General features: G+C 44.0%; 1 protein-coding gene and 1 long non-coding RNA gene across 3 annotated transcripts in view; one reads left to right on the top strand and one right to left on the bottom strand.

The window, feature by feature from the left end:
* The window catches only part of LOC147030787 (uncharacterized), a 9609-nt gene extending 5826 nt beyond the window's left edge, over positions 1–3783 (top strand). The window contains exon 3 of the long non-coding RNA XR_015056509.1: positions 2806–3783. This is a non-coding gene — a long non-coding RNA (uncharacterized LOC147030787). The remainder of the gene's footprint in view (positions 1–2805) is intronic.
* Positions 1–24571, bottom strand: part of STAC (SH3 and cysteine rich domain) — a 202706-nt gene extending 178135 nt beyond the window's left edge. The window contains exons 1-2 of one of the 2 annotated variants that reach the window (XM_085875202.1): positions 24283–24571; positions 5209–5470 (exon numbers count right to left, since the gene is read on the bottom strand). In XM_085875202.1, coding sequence (XP_085731328.1) covers positions 5209–5470; positions 24283–24369 — 349 coding nt within the window. In that variant the 5' untranslated portion in view covers positions 24370–24571. The remainder of the gene's footprint in view (positions 1–5208; positions 5471–24282) is intronic. The other variant, XM_085875203.1, reaches the window with a different exon arrangement.
* Between the last annotated feature and the right edge of the window lie 553 nt (positions 24572–25124).

Here is a 25124-nt window from a genome sequence, read left to right as displayed (position 1 = left end):
CACCTTACCAGTCGCACCCAGCTGTCCCTGGAGTTGATGTCCTTTTTCCTGACAAAGTGGAGAGCTTGCTGTCAAACCTCGATTCAGATTCTGCAAATGGTCCAGACGGCATCAGCCCACTAGTCTTAAAAACCTGCTCTTCTGCTCTTGCTCACCCTCTCTCTTCTCTGTTCTATTCACCCTCTCATTTGCTCAAGGTCATCTGCCATCTGCTTGGAAATCAGCAAACATCACTGTCCTGCACAAAAAGGTGCAAAAACAGATCCCTGCAACTACAGACCAATCAGCCTTCTCCCAATCATCAGCAAGGTTATGGAATCCATCATCGCTTCAGACATTAAATCCTTCCTCTTCTCCAATGGGTTGATTTCCGATCATCAATTTGGTTTCAGACCTGGTCACTCTACCCTGGATATGCTGCTTCTGATCTCCAAACAATGGATGGAGGTACACAATACCAGACATGAAACTCAGAGCCATCTCCCAAGACATATCACGTGCTTTTGACACGGTCTAGCACCCTGCCCTACTCACAAAACTCTCTGCATCTGGTATCCAAGGCCATCTCCACTCATGGCTCGCAGACTTCCTCTCCCGTCACAGTCAACGTGTGGCCCTAAATGGAGTTCTCTCATCCCCTCTTCCTGTCCAGGCTGAAGTTCCTCAAGGTAGCGTTCTGGGCCCTGTTATTTTTTGGTTTCCATCAGTGATCTCTCCGACCCTCTGGAAAATCCTCTTTATCTCTTTGCTGATGACTCCATCCCCTGCCGTACCATCTGTCATCCCTCAGACCGGCATGCAGCAGCTTCTTCGCACTCTGCAGATCTAGATAAAATCACAAACTGGTCGAACACTTCGAATATGTCCTTCAATCCTGACAAATGTCACACTCTCACAATGTCTCTCCGAAAGGACCGCATGGAATCCCCCCAACCCATAGAGGACGGAAGATAGTAGTCTTCTGAAACGTTAGGATTTTATGGAGAATATTATTATTCTTTTAGGCTCAGAGCACTTTCACTCTCCCGACAAAAAATAGATATATTCATATGCATTTTCAAATGCCTGTATCCATTTATACATATGTACACATGCAGTATCCTTGTGGGTTAAAGGAGCATGCTCATATCACATCCCATTCCAATCTGAACACCTGATCATGGTATATGCAGCTCCACATAGTTTCAAATTATCCACTTTATCCTCGTAATGAACACCATGGTCTCTCGTGATCATCCTGAAAACTCGTAAATCTTTCTCCCATTCCGATACACGGAACACACGGATGGGTTTATCGCCGGTGCACTGATCCCATATAGATTAAACAGGGTGGTCCAAAAACATGCGGACAATTTTGGTTGTAAATATATTTAGTACCACAAACGATACAATTATACCAATTGTTCTATATGATACAGAAACTCATAAAGTTTTCTATATTTTCAGGTCTGGTGGTTTAATGTAAAAGAAAATTGCGAATCCACGGGAGAAAGCTCAGTGCGTCGAATGGTTCGTGGAGACCAGATCTGACATGCAAGTTCAACATAATTTCCATACAAGGTATGGAAGGAATCCACCATCACGGACAAGTATCGGAGAGTGGTTTCAGAGGTTTAAGGAAACTGGAAGTTGGCAAACAGAGAAGTACCGCTCAACCAAGAACAAGTGCAGTAGATGTTGAACGAGGGCGTGAATCATTTCAGCAAAGTCCCAGAAAATCAAGTGGACGTGCATCCAGAGACCTGGGACGACCAACCACCACTGTGCACAGGATTTGCACAACAGACTGAAGCTTTATGCCGATAAGGTGCAGATTCTGTAGGAACTCAAACCAAATGATGGACCCAAACACCAAGGTGTTTGCCTTGGAAATGCTCAGTCACATCGAGGATGACGAAGGTCACCTGAAAAAGGTCATGTTCACAGACGAAGCTTGCTTTCATGTATCAAGGAAGGTTAACCGGCACAATGTGGGGATCTGGGTCTCTGAGAACCCCCACATGGTCATTGAACACATATGTGACAGTCCAAAGGTCAATGTTTGGTGTGGTTAATATAACCGCTTGGTGGGTCCGTTTTTCTTTGCGGGGGATACAGTGATCTCACTAATTTACAAGAACATGTTGGAAGGGTCCACCTTCCCGCAGATTGAAGACCTGCAACCAAACATCATATTTCAACAGGATGGCGCTCCCCCTCATTGGGCCTGAGTCGTTCGAGCCATCCTGAATAAAAAATTTCCAGGTCGTTGGATTGGCGAAGACGGACCAATCACCTGCCCCCCTCCCCCCCCCACAATCACCAGACATAACCCCTCTTGAGTTATATTTTCTGTGGGGGTTTGTCAAAGATGTTGTCGACAACACCAAGGTAGCAAACCTGCAGGATCTTCATTCTCGGATCCCAGCTGCACGCGCACTGGTGGACACAGACATGCTGAGCCGAACATAGCAAGCACAAAACTTTATGAGTTTCTGTATTATATAAACAAAAGGGTGTCATTGTATCATTTGTGGTTTTAAATATATTAACAACCAAATTTGTCCGGGTCTTTTTGGAATACCCTATATTCTTGGTTAATCAATCGGTCACATACATAGTATGTACATATGTGTCTGCATTTTGTTAAAGGCGTACATGGAAAGCCATTTAACGGAGGAAATCAAAACTTTACATGTTACATGACCATCTAATCTAGTGCATATTGAGCATACATGGAAAACTGTGAGAAATTATTATCATTGTAATCGATTCAGCCTTTATTGAGCCACCACCGATGACCACCACTCCCTTTCGGACCAACAGGGAACAGGGGAGTGTGGCATACCATTACAGATACTCGGATCTGGACCTTGAAGCGCAAGAGCGTGCGAGACTCCATTGAACGTCATGTGGATAGTGCAATTGCTCCGCTCAATTACCGCCCTCATTCGGTGTCTGGCACCTGTTCATGGCCAAAGAGTGCAATCGAATACCCCAGCGCCATGTTAACCTTAGAGATGAATCATGTGGCAGAGTTCAGAGAGAATGAGGCCATTTCCGCTGCTGAAACCTCGCATGGGTGGATCTAGCGCCAGGGTAATCATCCATACACTAATGAGGGTGCTGGAAAACACCCAGTTGTCCACCTGATCCACTCCCAGGTGCTGCCCCCACAAGGGGATTATAAAAAGAGCTTATTTCTCTGGATGCGCACTCTTGGTCTTGGGATCATGGTGTGGTGAGCAACGGAGCTGGACGGAGCGAGCGGAACAAGCAGAATGGAGCCCACTGAGCGGAGTGCGGAATGAGCAGGAAAAGCCAGATACCAGACCAGGTGCAGCTCAGACAACCATAGCATTTACACATACAGACCTCTTTACACCTCACTTCAGGACTATCTTCTCACAAGTTCTTTGCTTTATTTCCACCCCCTGCCCCATGAACCACATCTTTACACCCTCCTCTCCACACTTCACCTGAATATCACTGCACCCCCCCCCACTTCCTCCCCAATTCCCTCTCCGCAGAGACTGGGCTTACGATTGTCTGTCAATCTCACCTGGTAAAAAGAGGTCAAAACCACCTGAAACATTCTTTCTCTCTCTGGACTTTCTAACTTTCTCAAGGAATGATTTTGATCATGCCATTTTGTTACCATAATTAAGATTGTGTAAGTTTAGGATTGGGGTCACTCTGCACCATGTCTCTTGTGTTTGTAAATAATTGCTTTTCTTTTGCTGAACCTCACCAATCCTTGCTTTCCCTGCTGTACAGATCATTTGTATTAAATCCCTTGCTTATTGCACACATATCTTTCCTTGCCCTTGCTGCAATAAACTGCTTACATTATAAAATGTACCCAGTTCAGTGTCTTTTCCTCCATTGGTCCAGCGTAGTCCGCACGCAGTGTGAGTCGGGAGGTTTTATCCCACGTAATTTGCTCTGTTAGCCGGTGCGATTTGGCAGCTCCGGCCAGCTGCACCTTATCAGGTAAGATTAATACAAGTATGCATCGAGGGCTCAAGCCCCCCTTGATATCATCATCCAAAGGTAAGGTAACTACATGAAGTAGTGAAACCCTGCCAGGATTTGTGGTACCAATCGGTGTTCATGGTTGAGAAGCAACCTGCCGAGCCGCGGAGTTATCCATGGCTGGTGGCCTCAAGAACAGGTGTTCAGGAGGAATTTGAGTGCTTCTCCTCGTGGCGAACCTCGAACCCTGGCCCGGAACAATATTATTTCCCTCCTGCATGAACACTCAGTACAAAGTCCCCTTGTACATCAACGGCTTTATGACTTCAACCTCATGAGCCATGTGTGAGCTCATGCATTGAAAGCATCCCATGCACAGCTCAGACAGCTCCATCCAAGCATCACTTTGTACTGCTCAAGGTGACTCCAAATACCAGTATCGGAGTAAACATATAAATCCGTTCCAATGTAACATCATCATTTCATGGTAAACACATGCACAATGGCATTGCAGGATGTCTCAATACCATAATGCGAGATGAATAAACAGATAGACAGACTGAGAGGCACCTAAATATAGATGGGCAGACAGATGGGTAGATAATACAGGTAGAAAGACAATCAGACAGGTTGATACTGATAGGCAGACAGATATATTTTGGTTGATCTATAATTCATTCCTTATTTTAAATACAGACAAATCCAATTGTTATCACAAGTAAGTTGCCTGAGCAACACCCACCACCCCACCCCGGAATTCCAAATGATGTCTTCTGTCATCGAGCCGGCAAGCTGGGAGCGACAATTCACATTTATTGCCACATCTGATGCAACTTAAATGCTGTAATGGCGGTTATTCGATATATGTAGCTTTTTGATGTCTAGGGTCAGAAAGAAAAAAATTGTATTGGTGTCAAAGCCAGTGACCAATTGCAAATTAATAGTAGGATCAGTGGAATATTATCGGTGAAGGATGTAAGATCAGAAAGACAACCACAGCAAGATCACCAAATTATCGAACATTGAAAAACCTGGTATTCCCACATTTTGATGTCGGGATTTAATTATGGATCACTTGGACGTGAGATAGATATGCAGCCACAAATTGATAGACCAACAGAGAGGGAGCTCAACAGATAGATTGCTTGAGATATATTATAAATAGAGAGATAGGTAGGCCTATCTATCAGGCAAATTGATAGACAACAGATTAGAGTAACGAAACAGATCAATAGAAACGTGTTTATGGCTCACCAACGATCATGTGATTGCACATGTCACAAAAGGTCGGTTTCTTGAACACGTACTCATGGAAGTCGTGCTGCCTCTCGCCTGGAGTAACCGCGGTTTTGGCGGGAGAGTGTGCAGGTGACTGCGCGGCAGTCGCCCGAGATGCGGTTTCTTCAGGTTCTGGTTCACTCGGAGTCTCGACGCCCGGGCGATCGAACACGTTATCGGCGCTGCGGCTCCGCAGGCTCCTCGTTTTGAAGGAGAAAGAGCGCTTGAGTCTTTGCAGCTGCACACGAGAAAGTACAAGCAACAAAGGTGAGCACGGGTCACCAGAGACCATTCGATCTCCTCCAGAGTGCGAAGACAACCCCACGACCACTTCCTTCACCACACACACTGGGAGCTTGTTCTTTCAGAATACAAGGCCAGAGGAGACCTTTTCCCGATTTTTTTTGATTTTTTTTTGTATACCTTGTCGAGGCTCATATGAGAGCGAACACACAACGCACATCAAGGGGGGCATGAGACAAGAGGGGAGGGAGTGGGAAGGACAAAACAGTGGGGAACAGAGACATTAGGAGATCTGTGGAAGGGAGAGGGATGGGACGGGGAACATGGGGAATACAAGATGGACATTACAGGGACTTTCAGGAAGAAAAGCAGGGAATTTGAAGGAGGTGGGCTTGGGTGGATTATCGGGGGTAGAAAAGATCGAGGATTTGGATGGGGGATTATAAGAGGTGGTGGTGAACAGCTGTTTTGAAGGCCTGGAGGGAAGAATGGGATTGATCAGAGTGAGGGAGTTCACTCCAAAGGCGGGAAAAAAGAGGAATGAAAAAGTGAAGGTGAGCAGTGATTCGTGATTTTGGTAGTTTTACCAAAAGGGGGTTGTTGGCGGACCTTGAGTGCCCTGCGGAATTGTGGTGGGGACAAATCACAGAGAGAGCAGGGGGGGGGGGCGAGGCTGAAGCGGAGACGATAGAAGACAGAAAGACCACTGACCAACCTGCGGTGAATGAGTGAGAGGCCCACAGACTCAGCCTCATTGTGGGAGATGCCAATGATGCAAAATGCCTTGGTTTCTAAAGCGTGAAGCCGAGAAAGGTGGGAGGCAGGAGCACCAGCCCAGAGGGAAGGGCAGTACTCTATCAGGCTATGGACAAAAGCTTTGTAAGTGGTCAGGAGCTCAGGAGGGCCAAGGAAGGACTTTGCACGACGGAGGATTCCCAGTCGGCGACTGGCTTTGGAGGCGAGGTTTGAAATGTGGCTTTCCCAGTAAAGATCATGGCAGATAGTGAGACCCAGAAGCTTGAAAGAAAGGACTTCTTCCAGAGGATTGTTGAGAAAGTGGATGGGGGGGGGGCGCGGGTTTCTAAACGGTCCTTTCGAAGAGACATAGTGAGAGTGTGAGATTTGTCCAGATTGAAAGACATGTTCCACATGTTGGACCAGTTTGTGATTTTATCCAGATCAGCAGTGAGCGAAGAAGCTGCTGCCTGCCGGTCTGAGGGATGACCGATGGTACGGCAGAGGACGGAGTCATCAGCAAAGAGATATAGAGGATATTCCAGAGAGTCGGAGAGATCATTGATGAAAACCAGAAAAAAGAACAGGGCCCAGAACGCTACCTTGAGGAACTCCAGCCTGGACAGGAAGAGGATGAAAGAACTCCATTTAGGGCCACACGATGACTGCGACAGGAGAGGAAGTCTGCGAGCCATGAGTGGAGATGGCCTTGGATACCATTGGAAGAGAGTTTGGTGAGCAGGGCAGGGTGCCAGACCATGTCAAACGCACGTGATATATCCAGGGATACGGCTCGGATTTCCTGTCTGGCATTGAGGACCTCCATCCATTGTTGAGAGAGCAGAAGCAGCATATCCAGGGTAGAGTGACCTGGTCTGAAACCAAATTGATGATCAGAAATAAAGCCATTGGAGAAGAGGAAGGATTTGATGTCTGAAGCGATGATGAATTCCATAACCTTGCTGATGATTGGGAGAAGGTTAATTGGTCTGGAGTTGCAGGGATCTGTCTTTGTTCCTTTTTGTGCAGGGCAGTAATGTTTGCTGATTTCCAAGCAGATGGCAGATGACCTTGAGCAAATGAGAGGGTGAATAGAACAGAGAGAGGGTGAGCAAGAGCAGAAGAGCAGGCTTTGTGGACACGTGTGCTGATGCCGTCTGGACCGGTTGCAGAATTTGAGTCGAGGTTTGACGGCAAGCTCTCCACCTTGTCAGGAGAAAAGGACACAGAGTCCAGGGACAGTTGCGTGCGACTGTGTAAGGTGGGTGGAGAAAGCGATGGGTTTTGGACACAAGATTTAGCTGCAAACACCGAGTTTAGGCATTCAGCTTTTTCACGTGCAGTATCAGCAGTGCGGCCATTTGAGGTAAGGGAGGGATGGAGGGGGAACATACACCAGAAACAGATTTGATTAGACGTCACCAGGATTCTGAGGAGGGAGAGAGGTTTGAGAGTTCAGACTTGAGATGAGAAAGGTGTTGTTTTCTGGCTCTCCTGGGGGTAGATACACACTTGTTCCGAGATTTATGGAAGGAACTGAGATTGCCATCAGTTGGGTTTGCTTTCCATGAGGCAAAGGAAAGTTGTTTCAGGACAACTGCCTCGCCACAAGCTTCAGTGAACCAAGGGCGGGAGAGGAAGGGTAGCACAACTGAAGACGAGAGGGGATAATATCTGTGCATGAGGGAGAGCAAGTTTCTTTGAAAGAATTCCCAGGATGAGTTGATGTTTGAGAAAGTAGCGATAGGAGACCAGTCTATAAGTTTGAGGGCTGCTTGGAGACCCTGCCAGTCGGCTTGAGTGAAATGCCAGACTCGACGGCGGTGAGGTGGTTCTCTGATAATAGCCAGAGAGATGTCCACTTTGACAAGGACGTGGTCAGAAGAACCGATTGGAGCGGGGGAAGAGCAGCAGATATTTTCAGGGAAATTTGTCAAAATCAGATCCAGAAGAGATGGAATACCATTGGTTGAGATCCGGGTCAGGAAGTTGACCGATCGAGTCAGTCCCAATGAGTCGCAGAAAGCATTTGCTGAGGTGCCATGACAGGTGAGAGAGGTACCCACACCTAGCCAACTGGCATGATGACAATTGAAGTCGCCACATATGAGGAAGACAGAGTTTGGATGAGAAGATAGAAGTTGAAATGACATCATTGTGAACGCCACGTCTTGAAATTGCTGAAGCCCCCACACATGCCAAATGTCCCGATTTGGGAGAGAAGGTCCCATTTGGAATCGTCCGGTGAGATTGATCAGACTCAGTGACGTATTCAATGGTTGGAGCATCCGCTCTGAGTCTGGGAGATCAGCGGTTATGACCCCGACTGAGTAATAACAAACCATTAAAAGAAAACCCCATGGACCCAGATCGACCATCATATTGTTGCTTCTTTGCTTCACATGTTATTACCTTTGCCACCTAAGATGGAAGGAGGTTATGTTTACACCCCTTTTTGTGTGAAGGATATCTTTGTAATCTCCACCAGAGAAGGTGGGCAGAGGTTATGTTTTCAACCCTGTCTGTCTGTCTGAGCAGGATATCTCAAAAAGTTGTGCATGGATTCGGATGAAATATGGTGGACAGATTGGGAGTGTGACAAGGACGATTACATTTTGGTGAAGATCCGAATCAGGATCTGATTTATTTTTTAATTTTTAAAGTGATTCTTCGCCATTGAGAGATGGGGGACAAAAACGATGGATATCATGATATCTCAAAATGTTGTGGATAGATTCAGCAGAAACTTGGTGGACAGGTTGAGAATGTGACAAGGAAGAATCGATTCGATTTTGGTGAAGATCCGAATCTGTATTTGGATATGAGAATTATTTAATTTTTAAAGTCATACTTCACCATTGAGAGATCAGGCCAAAAACGACATATAACACATTTCAAAAATGTATTGGGCCTGATATGTTCCACTGGATCAGGCACTGCGGGGTGGAGGTATACACTCCACCGAGTAACCCTCCAGTTGACGTTATTTTATCAGCTCATCCATCAAAGCAGTGGGAGACGGAGTTTTGCAATCATTGTGTGCATATGTATGTATGGATGTATATAAATATTTATATATATATATATATATGTATATATATATATATAAATATATATATATATATATATATATGTATATATATGTATATATATATATATATATATATATATATATATATATATATATATATATATATATATATATATATTTCTATATACTGGTCCGTGCCCGGACGTGCGTGGCCGTACATGCAAAAAAAAAAATTACTTTCAAACTGCCAGCCAGAAACAACAACCACACAGGCCGTTCCTTCGCTCTCGCATGCCCGTACGTGCGTGGCCGTACGTGCAAACCAAAAAAAATAAAATAATAACTTTCAAACCGCGAGCCAGAAACAACCACACAGGCCGTTCCTTCACTCTCGTAAACGACGACTGGATTCAGTTAAAGCATTGTGTTTTATTGTGTGAAAGCATTGTGTTTATCTATAAATGCACATAAGAAATCGAGAAATTATTAGAATACATTAAGTCATCACTATCCGAAAGTGGTGTGTGCTCGTACGGACTGTTCACATGCATTCCACGAATTATCGCTTGCATTGAAGTAACAACTGCTGTGATACTTACACACACAGAGTTAATTAAAATGAAAATTAAAATCAAGTTTACCTCCCTGTGTTTGCTTGCCATGACATTCGCTGCCATTGACCATTGCCACTCCTACGCCAAGGTAACTGGGGCACCGATCGATCCCCATCGTAACCGGCACGTGACGTCATCGTCGGCCGGCCGCGCACCGGCCTACGTGAAGTTAAGTCCTCACTGTCCGGAAGTTCGCATTTATCTCAGTTATGATTATTCGCAATTTAGTTTTAATGGCCAATTATTCAATTAGCGCCAACGTATTTTGCCTTTTCGCAATGTCATCACAAGGAAAAACACAAAGAGAAGAGATGAGAGAAGAAAAAAAAAACTGAAAAAAAAACTTCCAAACAATCACTCAGGCCGTTCCTTCGCTCTCGTAAACAACGACTGGATTGGGGCATTGTGTTTATCTATAAATGCGGATAAGAAATCGAGAAATTATTAGAATACACGAAGTCATCACTATCCGGAAGTCCGTACGTTGTAACCCGTAATGGGGAACGCGGCTGAGGTTCTCTTCCCCATCGGCCACGCCTACGCAGCAACATGTCTTGTCATTGGTTGGTAAATAAATGGCCGCAGAAACGTGTCTTGTCATGGTTTGGTAAATAAATGGCCATAACTTGGGGAGCCCTTGTCCGATTAATTTCAAACCTTGAAAAGGCACATCCTCAGGGCCCCAGCAATATACCTGGCAAGTTTCAATTAGATCGGACCAGTGGTTGTCGAGAAACAGCGGTCTCACACACACACACACACACACACAGACACAGACACAGACACAGACACACACAGACACACACAGACACACACACACACACACACACACACACACACACACACACACACACTACTGTAATTATAGATCGATAGATATATTTATATGTATATATATATATTTGTTTTTTATATCGATATATATATATATATATATATATATATATATATATATATATATATATATATATATATATAATGAATGAATATATAGTGGCCATCAAAAGCATTTATCCCCTCATTTGGATAAATTATAAATTATGTAAAAGCAATTTTTCCAAATGAACTTTTTTGTTCATAACTGAAGAGATCAAACTAAACACTGTTATAGTTGACAGTGGTTACATGTCAGGAATACCTGTAAAAAAACACATGTACAAATCAAAATTCACTGGTTGTTAAAGTATTCACCCACTTGGGTCAGTACTTGGTGGAAGCACCTTTTACAGCGATGACTACTCCGAGTCCTTTTCAGTAGATATCTACCAGTTTTGCACAGCGGGTGGGCAAAATATTTACCCATTCTTCACGTGAAAATTGCTCTCGCTCTGCCAAGTTTGACGGGGACTGTCGATGAACTGCAATATTCAAGTCTCACCTGAAATGTTAATTTGTGTTCAAGTCAGGACTTTGACAGAACCACTCAAGAACATTTATTTCGATCCTATTCAGCCATTCCAGTGTGACTTTCGCTTTGTGCTTCAGATCATTTTCCAGTGAGTTCAGTGTTCGGCTTGTGCCAGACGAAACACTGAATTTTGACCAAAAAGTATAATTTTTGTCTCGTCTGAGCAGAAAACGTTTCTCCACACACCTGCAGTATCATTGAGATGCTTTTTCGCAAACTCCATGTGAGCTTTTAGATATGTCTTCTTCAGTCATGGCTTCATTCTTGCCATGTTCTTTTCTTTTCTCAAGTCTGAAATCTCAAAACTCTCTCCCTCCTCCAAATCCTGGTGGCATATAATCAAATCTGTTTCTGGTGTATGATCCCCATCCATCCCCTTCCTTACCTCGAATGGCCGCACTGCTGATACCTCATGTGAAAAGGTTGAATGCCGAAACTCCGTGTTTGCATCTAAATCTTGTGTCCGAAACCCATCGCTTTCTTTACTCACCTCACCCAGACACACACAAATGTCCCTGGACTCTGGGTCCTTTTCCTTTGACAAAGGGGAGAGATTTCTGTCAAACCTCGACTCAGATTCTGTAACAGGTCCAGACAGCATCAGCCCACGTGTCCTAAAAACCTGCATCTCTGCGCTCGCTTACCCTCTCTCTGTTATATTCACCCTTTCATTTGCTCAAGGTAATCTGCCATCTGCATAGAAATCAGTAAACATCACTGCCCTGCATAAAAAATGTGCAAACACAGATCCCTGCAACAACAGAGCAATCAGCATTCTCCCAATCATCAGCAAGGTTATGGAATCCATCATCGCTTCAGACATGAAATCCTTCCTCTTCTCCAATGGCTTGATTTCCGATCATCAATTTGGTTTCAGACCAGGTCACTCTACCCTGGATATGCTGCTTCTGCTCTCCCAATAATGGATCGAGGTCCTCAATGCTGGACATGAAATCAGAGCTATATCCCTAGACATATCACGTGCTTTTGACATGGTCTGGCACCCTGCCCTGCTCACCAAACTCTCTTCCGATGGTATCCAAGGCCATCTCCACTCATGGCTCGCAGACTTCCTCTCCTGTCGCAGCCAACGTGTGGCCCTAAATGGAGTTCTTTCATCCCCCCTTCCTGTCCAGGCTGGAGCTCCTCAAGGTAGCATTCTGGATCCTATTCTTTTTCTGGTTTTCATCAATAATCTGACTCTCTGAAAAATCCTCTTCATCTCTTTGCTGATGACTCCACCCTCTGCCGTACCACCTGTCATCCCTCAGATCGGCAAGCAGCAGCTTCTTCCCTCTCTGCAGATGTGGATAAAATCACAAACTGGTCCAACACATTGAACATGTCCTTCAATCCTGACAAATCTCAAACTCTTACAATGTCTCTCCGAAAGTCCCATTTAGAACGCCCCCCCCCCAGCTACTTTCTCAACAGTCCTCTGGAAGAAGTCCTTTCATTCAAGCTTCTGGGTCTCACTATCTGCCATGATCTTTTCTGTGAAAGCCAACTTGGCCTCCAGTTAGTCGCCAAATAGGCATCCTCCGTCATGCTAAGTCCTTCCTAGGCACACCTGAGCTCCTGACAACATACAAAGCTTTCATCCACAGCCTGATGGAGTACTGCTCTCTCCTCTGGGCCTGTGATCCTGCCTCTCACCTTTCTCGGCTTCACGCTGTGAAAACCAAGGCACTTCGGATCATTGGAATCTCCCGCGGTGAGGCTGAGGCTTTGGGCCTCTGACTCTCTCATCGCAGGCAGGTTGGTGGTATTTATATCTTCTACCGTCTCCTCTTTGGTCTCATCTCCCCCCCCCTGCTCTGACTGCAAAATGTCGCCCCCCCCCACACATTTCCACAGGGCACTCAAGGTCCGCTAGCAACCTCCTTCTGGTAAAACTACCACAATCACAAATCACTGCTCACCTTCACTCTTTCATTCCTCATTTCCCCACCTTTGTAATAAACTCCCACACTCTCTTCAATCCCATTCTCCCCTCCAGGCCTTCAAAACAGCTGTTTACCACCACATCTTATCTTCCCCCATCCAAAACCTCAATCTTTTCTACCCCTATTAATCCACCCCAAACCCACATCCTTCAAGTTCCCTGCTTTCCTTCCTGAAAGTCCCTGTGGTGTCTATCTTGTATTCCCCGTGTTCCCCACCCCATCGCTCTCCCTTCCACAGATATCCAAATGTCTCTGTTTCCCAATGTTTTGTCCTTCCCTCTCCTGCCCCTCTTGTCTCATGCCCCCCTTGCTGTGCATTGTGTGTTAGCTCTCATACGAACCTCGACAATGTTGACCAAAAAAAACAAAAACTGTCCATAGAAGCCAGCTTTGTCAAGGGAGTGGGATGTTGTTGATTGATGAGCGCTGACCCCCCATCTCAGACATGGAGCACTGCAGATTTTTCATAGTCATTGTGGGATTTAGGCTACCCCCCTCCCCCCCCCAAAAAGAATCAGTTTCCTGCTTGCCCGGCTGCTAAGTTTGGATGGGCGACATGATCTGGGTAGAGTCTGGGTGGTATGACACGTCTTCCACTTCTTAATGATGGATTTCACCCTACTCAAAGGGATAACGAGTAACCTTGAAATCTTCTTATAACCCTCTCCTGAACGGCGCTTCTCCACCACTTTATGTTTGATTTCATTGGAAAGCTCCTTGTGGTCTTCATGTTAGCCTTGTTGGTTGTCCAAGTGAGTTGCACCTTAAAAGTCCTTAGATAAGTTGTGGAGATTAATTTTAGAGTGAGCCCACTGATTACATACAGGTGAAAGCGATTACACTTATTTTGTAAACTTTTAAACAAAAAATTTGCTCCTGAAGTGTTTTTGGGTTAATTAGGCAAAGGGTTTGAATACTTATATAGCTGAGAATCACCTGATTTTCTCTGTTCACATGACTTATTCATATTTTATCTGCATTTTTCTTTTTTTTTTTAGCTTAATCACTTTGGAGTAGTTTGTGAGGACTCCATATATCAAGTTTGATTGGAAAGCGTCATGAAAATAAGCTCAAGTGGCATCAAAATGATGTAAAAACTATGGAGGAAGGGTGAATACTTTTGCAGGCAGTCACTGGAATTGTCACTTTGTGTCGACGTTACATTGTTTCTCGATATAATTACATTCCCACGTGTTGCTACCTTGCTTGATCCTCAGCATTCAAAAAAAGATAAAGTAAAGTCAAAACAATCACAGGTTGGCAACCATTGCACATGCTGTGGTAGTCCTAATGGCTTCCTTCTGCATCTTGGTTCCTTGTCAAAGCACGTATATATTACTGGATGACTGTTATTCCCGATTTTACGCTCATCTGTAAAAGGATAATAATTAAAAGCGATATAAGAAATGATCGCAGCGCGCCAGGTGTAATTGGAGTTGGTAAGACTGCCATTTTTGGAGGCTGTGATCACGTTTTCACGGAACACGTTCACTTGTCCATCCTTACTCACTTTGAACTTGTTTTCTCATTGGTTCCATCGATTTCACGTTTAGTGCACATGCGGAGATTTGCAGTCAAAGTTTTACAACTTCCTGGACATATTATTTTATTTGTTTTCCAAATGTGGAGTGGGATGCTTGTTTTTCTGGCGAGGTTGAAGTTCTTCATTGGGATGAACGTTTCGCTGTTGGAATTCTCGGACGATGTTCAGAACCACCTGGTTTCATGATCGAGGTTTGCTTCTCACCACGACGGATGTTTAACTCGTTTAACTTTCAAGCTGTTCGAACTGCTGCTGTTATCGGTGAGCTCATTGCAATCGGTTTCATTAACCAAGGTGCAACCGTGTGATTTCTCAGGGGGGAGAGGGGAGAGGCTTTTGAAAAGATGGCGAGTATAAAACAAGATGATTCACAAACATACTTCACCCATTGAAGGTAAGAAAAAGAAAGAAAGAAAAAAAGGTTTCGTAAATCATTATTTAAATAATGTTGTGTCGTTTCCCCTGCTTTATTGACTCAGTGGAATTAATCTACAGGTAAATGGACCAGGCATAAATATATTTCTTGAAAGGGGGGGGGGAATGGATGGATGGATGGATGGATGTAGAGATAAAGATAGAGATATATATATATATATATATATATATATATATATATATATATATATATATATATATATATATATATATATATATATATATATATATATATATATAGAGAGAGATATATTGAGATATAAAGGAATATATAGAGATATAGGAATATATACATGCGTTATGTATATATTCCTATCTATATATATATATATATACATACATAGAGATATATATATATATATATATATATATATATATATATATATATATATATATATATATATATATATATATATATATATATATATATATATATATATATATATATATATATATATATATATATATATATATATATATATATAGAGAGAGAAAAGAGAGAGAAAAGAGAGAGAAAAAGAGAGAGAAAAAGAGAGAGAAAAGAGAGAGAAAAGAGAGAGAAAAAGAGAGAGAAAAAGAGAGAGAAAAAGAGAGAGAAAAAGAGAGAGAAAAGAGAGAGAAAAAGAGAGAGAAAAAGAGAGAGAAAAGAGAGAGAAAAAGAGAGAGAAAAAGAGAGAGAAAAAGAGAGAGAAAAAGAGAGAGAAAAGAGAGAGAAAAGAGAGAGAAAAGAGAGAGAAAAAGAGAGAGAAAAAGAGAGAGAAAAAGAGAGAGAAAAAGAGAGAGAAAAAGAGAGAGAAAAGAGAGAGAAAAGAGAGAGAAAAAGAGAGAGAAAAAGAGAGAGAAAAAGAGAGAGAAAAAGAGAGAGAAAAAGAGAGAGAAAAAGAGAGAGAAAAAGAGAGAGAAAAGAGAGAGAAAAAGAGAAAGAGAAAAGAGAGAGAGAGAGAGAGAGAGAGAGAGAGAGAGAGAGAGAGAGAGAGAGAGAGAGAGAGAGAGAGAGAGAGAGAGAGAGAGAGAGAGAGAGAGAGAGAGAGAGAGAGAGAGAGAGAGAGAGAGAGAGAGAGAGAGAGATACAGAGAGAGAGAGAGAGAGAGAGAGAGAGAGAGAAAGAGAAAGAGAAAGAGAAAGAGAAAGAGAAAGAGAAAGAGAAAGAGAAAGAGAAAGAGAAAGAGAAAGAGAAAGAGAAAGAGAAAGAGAAAGAGAAAGAGAAAGAGAAAGAGAAAGAGAAAGAGAAAGAGAAAGAGAGAGAGAGAGAGAGAGAGAGAGAGAGAGAGAGAGAGAGAGAGAGAGAGAGAGAGAGAGAGAGAGAGAGAGAGAGAGAGAGAGAGAGAGAGAGAGAGAAAGAGAAATATAGATACATATATAGACATTAAAAAAATATATATATATATATATATATATAGAGAGAGAGAGAGAGATATATATATATATAGATAGAGATACAGAGATATATACGAGAGACAGAGGCAGAGACAAGGACAGGGACAAGGACAGGGACAGGGACAGGGACAGGGACAGGGACAGGGACAGGGACAGGGACAGGGACAGGGACAGGGAGAGAGATAGAGAAAGAGATAGAGAGAGAGAGAGACACAGAGGTCATTTATGATCTTTTTTTCATGTGCAGCACATGGCTGTGGGTAACATAATTTACTGAGGTTGCAGCTGTGCAGCTGGTGCAGTGCTCCTGTAGATTAGAACAGGAAGTTGTGTTTTGTTCAGGATGCCGGTAATAACTCGCCGACTCTTCGAGAAGGACACTGGAGAATCTTTAACGACTGGAAACTAATGCTGGTCGGCGGGTTTGTTTAACATCCATCCGAGGGAGATAAACATTGATGAATCTCCCTGCCTACAAGACATCAGGATAACAGAAGCTGGTTTGGGATTCAAACTCAGGCTGGAGAGCTCAGGGGTTAGTATCCGTGCCTCCTGGCTATCCTGCCAGTCCATAATTTGTAGTTAAAACTGTACAAACGTAACTTTAAACGAACAAAATGAAGGAGATCATCAGGGAACATAAGACATGTTCAGAATGCACCTGTGTAGCAGAAATCCACTCACGGGGGACTACAGTGGCAGCTGCCAGGTGTGCTGATACAGGCACATGGGTACGATGCCACAACAGTCAGATGTGAGAGCACGAAGGAGAAAGGCAAGACTGCAGAGAAATTGGTTGTGTGGGGTGAATGGCTGCCCATGGCCTATGGGGTATGTATTGTGAAATATCCCATCTTTTCCCAGTATCATTTCTCAACCCATGAACCCCAACCCTCTTACATGGAGGTTACTGTGTTACCTCTGTCCTCCCTTCTCTCCGTCTTCATTCATTTATTCCTTTGCTTATTATGTCCACCTGCTTCCTCACTGTCAGTTCAGACCATCTGTCAACTCGCTCTTCAATGAGCCACCGCACTGTTAGATTGGAGGCAGTTACATTCAAGCAGCCTGCTTTCTCATGTTTGAAAGTTAACCTGACTGAGGGTAATTCTCGTTCATTCTGCAAGGCTCACTATGGTGTGAACTCCATCTTGCAAATGTGAAGGCTGAACTCTCCAGTCTCCTTCCTCCAAGTCATGGTGGCACTTTTTCAAGTCTGTTTCTGGTGTTTGCTCCTCCTCCATCCTTGTTGCTCACCTCAAACGGCTGTACTGCGGACTCTGCCTGAGATAAGGCAGAATGTCTAAACTGTCTTTGCCTCGAAATCTCTTGTACCCAACCCATCCCGCTCTGTCCCCATTGTACCCTGACATATCCACTATTAACTGGACTATATGTCCTGCTCACGTGAAAGTTGAAGAAAGTTTTGTCCGGCCTTGACCATTCTGTGGCAATGGGTCGACATGGCACAATGTGGCTCCACTGTAGGCTTACCAGTCTATCTCTTCCTTCGTGGCATATGAGCCTTGGGGACACTCCTGGAGCGTCCTCCCGTGCTCCTAAATATCGTGGGGCCCTCACTGGCAACCACCCCGGGACCCCTGCTTCCATCACCCACGATGCCCTTCCTGGCACACTCATCTCAGGTCCTCCCTGGGTACCTGTGCTTCCTAACTAAATTGCCTAAGTTGGATTTCCTGGTTGGCTCCAAGCCCAGTGCTTATTCCTCACCACTCTACAACAACCACTGCAATCCTCCCAGCTATTCACTACACATTTGCATTTCACTCAAATCATTCACCCTGTCATCACCAGCATCCTCGCAGCTTCCATTTTCCGAATCACCTGAATTCCCATGTCTAACCTCACTCTGAAATGGGGATTCCTTCCAGTAGGGGTGCTACTGTCATCACTCATTGCACACCCACTTCACACCATTCCTCGTCTAAAATTGGGTCTCCACGCATTCCAAAGTTTCACACACCAGCTCCTGTATCATTCATTCCTCGATCCATCCAAAATCCTGCAGAAGCAAGAGGAGGGAAGGAAGAGGAAGACATCCAAAGCTATGTACTCCACATTATATTCAATTGACCAAAGTGAAATTTGAGCTCAAAAATTCAAATTCTCCTTTGTCACAATTTCTCATCAATTTCCAATGTGCAACGTTCCCTATTATTCATATTGCCCAACAGTCTGCCCTTGTTCTCAAATCCTGCTGTGCTGTTCTTGCTCCCACTCTGCCATTTTCAGTCTGTCATTCTCTTTTGGCCGCCTTCTCTCTGCATGGATGTGAGCAAACATCACTTCTGTCCACGAGAAGGATACAAAAACAGACTCTACCAACTACATGCCAGTGAATTTACTTCAAATTTAGAAGCAGTCGTGGAATCCATCATTGCTTACGATGACGTCTTTCCTGTTTTCAAACAGTCTGATGTCCGACCATCAGTTTAGATTTCATCCCGGTCACTCAACTCTGGACAAGTTTCTGCTCCTCTCTCAGCAATGGTTGGGAGCTCTCTATTTCAAACAATAAGTCAGGACCGTCTCCCTGAAACATACCGGGAATTCCACAGTCTGGCATCCTGCTTTGCTTGCCGAGCTTTCCACCTGTCGCATTCAAGGCCGCTTTCATTCCTAAATTTCTGACTTCCTCCACTCACACATTCAACATGTTTCTCTTGGAAAATCCTCTCCTCCTTTTTGCAGGTAACTCCACATTATCACATTACGTCATACACATTATGTCATCACATATCTGCATTATGTCATACAGTATGTCATGTCATCATACACTCACATTCTGTCATAGAATAGGTCACAAATGTCATTATACACTACACATTGTCATCATACACTCACATTATGTCATCATACACACGTTATGTCATAAAGTATGTCATACACATGTCATCATTCACTCACATTATGTTATACACATTATGTCATCATACACTCATGGTATGTCATACACATGTGATCAAACACTCACATTATGTCATAGAATAGGTGACAAATGTCATCATACACTACACATTGTCATCATACACTCACATTATGTCATCATACACACGTTATGTCATAAAGTATGTCATACACATGTCATCATACACTCACATTATGTTATACACATTATGTCATCATACACTTATGGTATGTCATACACATGTCATCAAACACTCACATTATGTCATGCTGTATGTGATACACATTATGTCATCATACACCACATTATTTCATACACATTATGTCATCATACACTCATGGTATGTCATACACATGTCATCATGCACTCACATTGTAATGCAGTATGTCATCCACATTATGTCATCATACACCTACATTATGTGATGCATATCATGTCATCATACACCAACATTATGTCATACACATTATGTCATTATACTCCACATTATGTCAAACAGTATGTCATCATACACTCCACATTGTCATACAGTATCTCAGACACATTATGTAATCATACACTCCACATTATGTCCCCATCCCTCTACTAAACACACAGCAGCTGTGTCTCGATCACTTTGATAATCTGGAAATGATCAGATTCTGGTCCAATATATGGAATACGTCCTTGAAGATCTTGCAGTCTCACCCCATCACTTCACAATGATCATCAAAAGAAACCACTCTATTTTCAGGGTCATCCACAAGAAGAGGTTCAATTTCTGGAACTACTCAGTCAACCATCAGCCATGACCTTTTCTGGACTGACCACATTGCAAAACTGGTCTCAACAGCCAGCCACATCCACCATCTTTCATTTCCTTAGAAAATCAGAGCTACTCACAGTGTACAAGGCTGTTTCCTGAAGCTCAATGGAGCTGGTGCCCCAGCATCACATGTGTCTCCCTTGGATTCTGTAGCTCCATTGGAATCTCGCATGATGAGGTCAAAGCACAAGGTGTGTTGCTCTTACATCACAGGCAGGTTGGTAGTCTGTTTTCTCCCGTATATTCTCTAACATTGCTCCCCAGACTCTCTCAGTACTCTGACCCTCCCCAGCAAGTCAAGGAAGCACCGGTTCATCCAGTAACCCTCTCTTGGTTAAACTTCTACAATCCAGGCTGCTTCACACCTCAACTCTTCGATTCTTCGCTTCTCCCATCTATGGAACTGCCTTTCAGAGGCTGTTCTGTCTCACTCTTTCCTCCTGGGCTTCATGCAGGCAGTGCACCTCCACTACTTGTCATCCTTCCCCATGATCTTTATTACCCCCATTAACCTTTCCTAACCAAATCCTCTTACTTGCTGATTTAAATCTGTCTCTGTCTCTGTGTCTGTCTGCCTGTCTGTCTGTCTGTCTGTCTGTCTGTCTGTCTGTCTGTCTGTCTGTCTGTCTCTCTCTCTCTCTCTCTCTCTCTCTCTCTCTCTCTCTCTCTCTCTCTCTCTCTCTCTCTCTCTCTCTCTCTCTCTTCCTTTCTCTCTCTCTCTCTCTCTCTCTCTCACATCATCCCCTTACCGGTTTTGCCCAATTGTTGCTCCACTACCACACTGTCAATTTAACCTTTCTCCTTCTTCCATGACCCTCGCTCTCGTGGGAAGAAACAAGAAACAGGTGGGGTGTACCCAACACGTTCACATCAGCACACCGACTGCACCATCTCCTTGTCAATGGGGAATTGAGGGTTCCATCTGGCACACGAGCAAACCTACTAAGGAAAGCTACGCTAAATAATCCACAGGGTTTTACACAATAAATCTGTGAGATTGTATCTAACGGAGCAAATTCTTACACCAAATTGGTCACGTGAGGTCTTCCTCGACATTAAAATTGACCCTAAACTGTACGTTAGGGTTAATTTGTTTGCCCAGGAAACTTTCTTTTGCTTTTCTTTTACCCTTTGAAAAACTCTCCTTGCCCGTGACCTCGTTTGGGTAATTGCGTGTTGTGTGTACAAATCCTAACCAATTCGGCAAAATTGACATGTCATTCTTTTCCCTCACGCACACGCACAGACACACACAGACATGATACCATCAGTGCAAATGGGTCTGATGTGTTAAAGAAAATATTCATCTTGGTCAGAAAAACAACTACGAACAAATTTGTTCTGGATGGTGTCGGGCTCTGGAGAGGACATATCTTTAACAAGGAAGATCTATGAGGATTGTTCTCAGTGAGCTTGGACATCCATCATATTCAGGATGAAGACATTAAGGCACATGGGTGAAGCTTCACCTGAATTACAAAAACGTTACTGTAGAGTATAGGCGATGGTATGTGGGATTTGAACCCAGACTAACAGCTGAGGATCTCAGGGTCCTGAGATTGAGCCCCATTGGCTGCTGAAATATGTAACCAAATGAATAGACAGCGATAGATACAATGATTAAGCAACCCTGGAAATGTGCAAGTAAAAAGCTAAGTCCAGACGTTTGACTTTGACTTCAGTCATTCCTGACACTTCCTTGTTCTTGATCCTCGATAAAACCCGGGCTATCTTTTGGGATTGGCAAGGAGGGAGGGGGAGAGTAGACATTATACTTTCTGGTCACAATGCAATTTATCAATTTTTAAATTGCATAAAAGTGTCTAAAATCCATATCTTTTGTCCTGGTTCTTTTCGAACATTACGGAGAGCTAGAATGCGAGATTTGGATTCTACCTTGGCTTCCTGGTGGATAAAATGGGCTCTCCTCCTCTGATAGATTGAAAAAGTGATGGGGCAGGGGAAGAAATCACCTAAGTTTCACCTCTGTCATACCTGTACCCATTCCTGCATCACAGTGACCTGGACACAAAGGATTTTGAACTCACGGAAAGCGAAGAAGGGGAGTAAGAAGTCTTGAAACGAGGAAACTTGATGGGATATGAGGAGGTATCCCTCCATTTACATTCTGCAGCTACGATGAACGAGTGGAGTGATCTGCCTGGGGCGGATGACGAGGCCTCTGGAAGCCAATGCAGATATTTGGCTTAATGAGCTCGCCTGGGCCTTCCTGCCGCTTTCATATTGCTGGGAGAGTCGTGTTCCATGAGCAGAATTTCTGCCATGGAAACCATGGTTATCCAACTCTGGGTGGGGAAGAGATCCACCACGCATGACCCGACTGTGCTGACTTGGCCTCCAAAGGCCAAACCTGTGCTTCGACTAATCAAACGCAATGAGTGGAGGCCATGGTCCTTGACCTTTACTCAGACCGAGCCCCTCCTCAAAATCTGCAAAGAGAAGGAAAAAGTGGCCGCTTCGATGACCAGAACAAGGAAAAGTAAGACTTGGAAGAAGATCCCCTTTGTGTATTTCCTGAAGGTCATCTTTTGTATTCAATCTATAAGCATATCACTCTGTAGGAGCAAGGCTTAAGCAAATAAGATAGTGTTTGGGGGCAAAGCCAGTTATTATCTGTGTACTTTGGTACAATGGTCGTCTGAAAACCCGACATGAAGCTGTACCTCCGTGGGAACATCATAATTTGTAAACGTAATTTGTGAGCAGGTAAGCAGCCGTGATGTGAACACCTGTGCGTTTCTGTGTGCAGTTTCGAATAAATGAGTTATTTTTTTTACATTTGCAGAATTCCTTTGAATGGTGATAATCCATTGAATACTTGTTCGTTGTTTGATAATTTGTAGAAAGTACAAAAGGTGATCTGATGGTGTTCGGTGGTTAAAAAAAAAACAAAAAAGAAATTCACTCGACCCATTTTGTGCGGAGAAAGGATGTTTCGACCAAGAAGCAACGATGCGTGATGTTCGGGAGTATCAGCGGGACTTTGGGGATCGTGTGACCCGCAATATTCGGACAAAGGGACATCCTGGGACGCGTCTCTGAAACGACCCAAGACACCCGGCGATGCGAGGCCCCTGTCCACGTTGGGGGCGTTTTCTCGTGCGTGCTTTGATCGCAGCATGTTTTGAACACCACATCTATCGATCTATCTGCGCACGAAGGGTTATAGAGATATTGTTCTTGAAGTTTCTGGCAAAGACTTGTTGCTTCACCGGACTTTCTCGCTCTTGGCTTCGTTCATGCGATAGTTCTCGAGCGTTGGGTTTCCTTTGCATTGAAGGAGTCGACACTTTTGGAGACGTTAAAGACCCGGAGACTCCCGGGAGTAAGCTTTTCAGGATGAGAGTGACATTCTGGATGCTTTGAGAGTCTGCTTCATCAAGATACCGACCAAGTTTATAAGCGCTTCTGCAGCCCCACCAAGCTTCGTCGTGACCTTTTATATACATTGGAAAAAAAAATCCCTTTGACAATTGTCAGGATTGAATCTCGTTCCAAGAACATCGCAAATGACCCACGTACATATTTATAGCAAAGCTACTCCACCAATCAATCACTAAATTCGCATCCATGCTCATGAAATTTCTCTTAAAATGCAATGCAATTCCCACGTTATGTCAGAAGCTAAGCTCGTTTTCGGCATTATTAATCGAGCAAAGAACGAGCAGACACCTTCACAGGTGTGGTGGAGACATCAAAAGGTGCGTCCCTTAAATACGACTGGCATATGACGGTGCCATTGATGATATGCCTGCATCATCCAGTCTATTCGACACCACCATAGCTCTTTCAGGGATTGATCCTGAGACCCAATCATTCACCGTGTTAACCCCCTTTTCGAAATAGAGTATTTTTGTGATCCATTTTCACACCCATCAACCTGAATCCATGCTGAGCGATCTACACACGAGCTTCTGGACAGAAGGTACTCAGCTATTGCTCCTCAGGCGTCCCAGCACGCACCTTGGACTCGTGGTGTCCATCCGCCGCGGGCAGGGGACAGACAGGCGGCGGGTGCGGCTCATTTTCCTTTCCCGTGTTTCCCGCCATCACGACAATGCTGCTTCCGACCCACCTCGAGGCGCTCCACAGAGATCGGACGCAAGGTTGCAGCAGAGCTGGGAGGATTCAAAAGAGCAAAGGAGCAGAAAGACGGAGAAGACGGAAGGATGTTCTAATGTTGCGCTGTCTTATCGCGCATTTCTTGCTCCCGCCTCTTCCAGCGGAGGGGGTTTGGAGCGCTTCGAAGCCGTACCGGTGGCCGCGCCCCCGGATCATCTTATCAGAGCGGAGCTGGACGACCATGGAATCAACTCTCGATGTAGGGGATTCAGCTCCCTGAGCAGGGGCTGCCTGACAATCAGGGCACTGACAAGTCGGAGACACGCACATAGTTACAAGAGGAAAGGGGAACATGTGGCTCCAGAGGGGAGGAAAGGTGGATGAAGGTGGCATTGTGGAGGGGAAGAAATAATAAAATATGGAAGGGGTCAGGGATTTTCAGGTGGATGTAAAACTTCGGTTCTCACACACCTTGCCATGAAAACCAGCAAAGATCAATGTGGCAGCTTCCATTTCTAAAATCTCTGCAATTCACAAAGTATATGGCACTGTTAGTTGAAAAACCAATCACACGCAAGGTGTATGTGTGGTGTCGTCATCAATTTTTACCCTGAAGGTCATTTTGAAAATCCCGAGTGTTACAGAGACCAATATCTACTTCAATATAATCTTTCTGAAAAAAAAAATAAAAAAACTTTATCACTTCAAAGTATGTACCACCTTCTATCAACAGTGCACCGTGG

The sequence above is a fragment of the Eptatretus burgeri genome, chromosome 3 (assembly GCF_056783735.1).
Source record: "Eptatretus burgeri isolate ZD-2024b chromosome 3, Ebu_testis_v1, whole genome shotgun sequence".
NCBI classification, from domain to species: Eukaryota; Metazoa; Chordata; class Myxini; order Myxiniformes; family Myxinidae; genus Eptatretus; species Eptatretus burgeri.
This window is presented reverse-complemented; position numbering and strand designations above follow the sequence as displayed.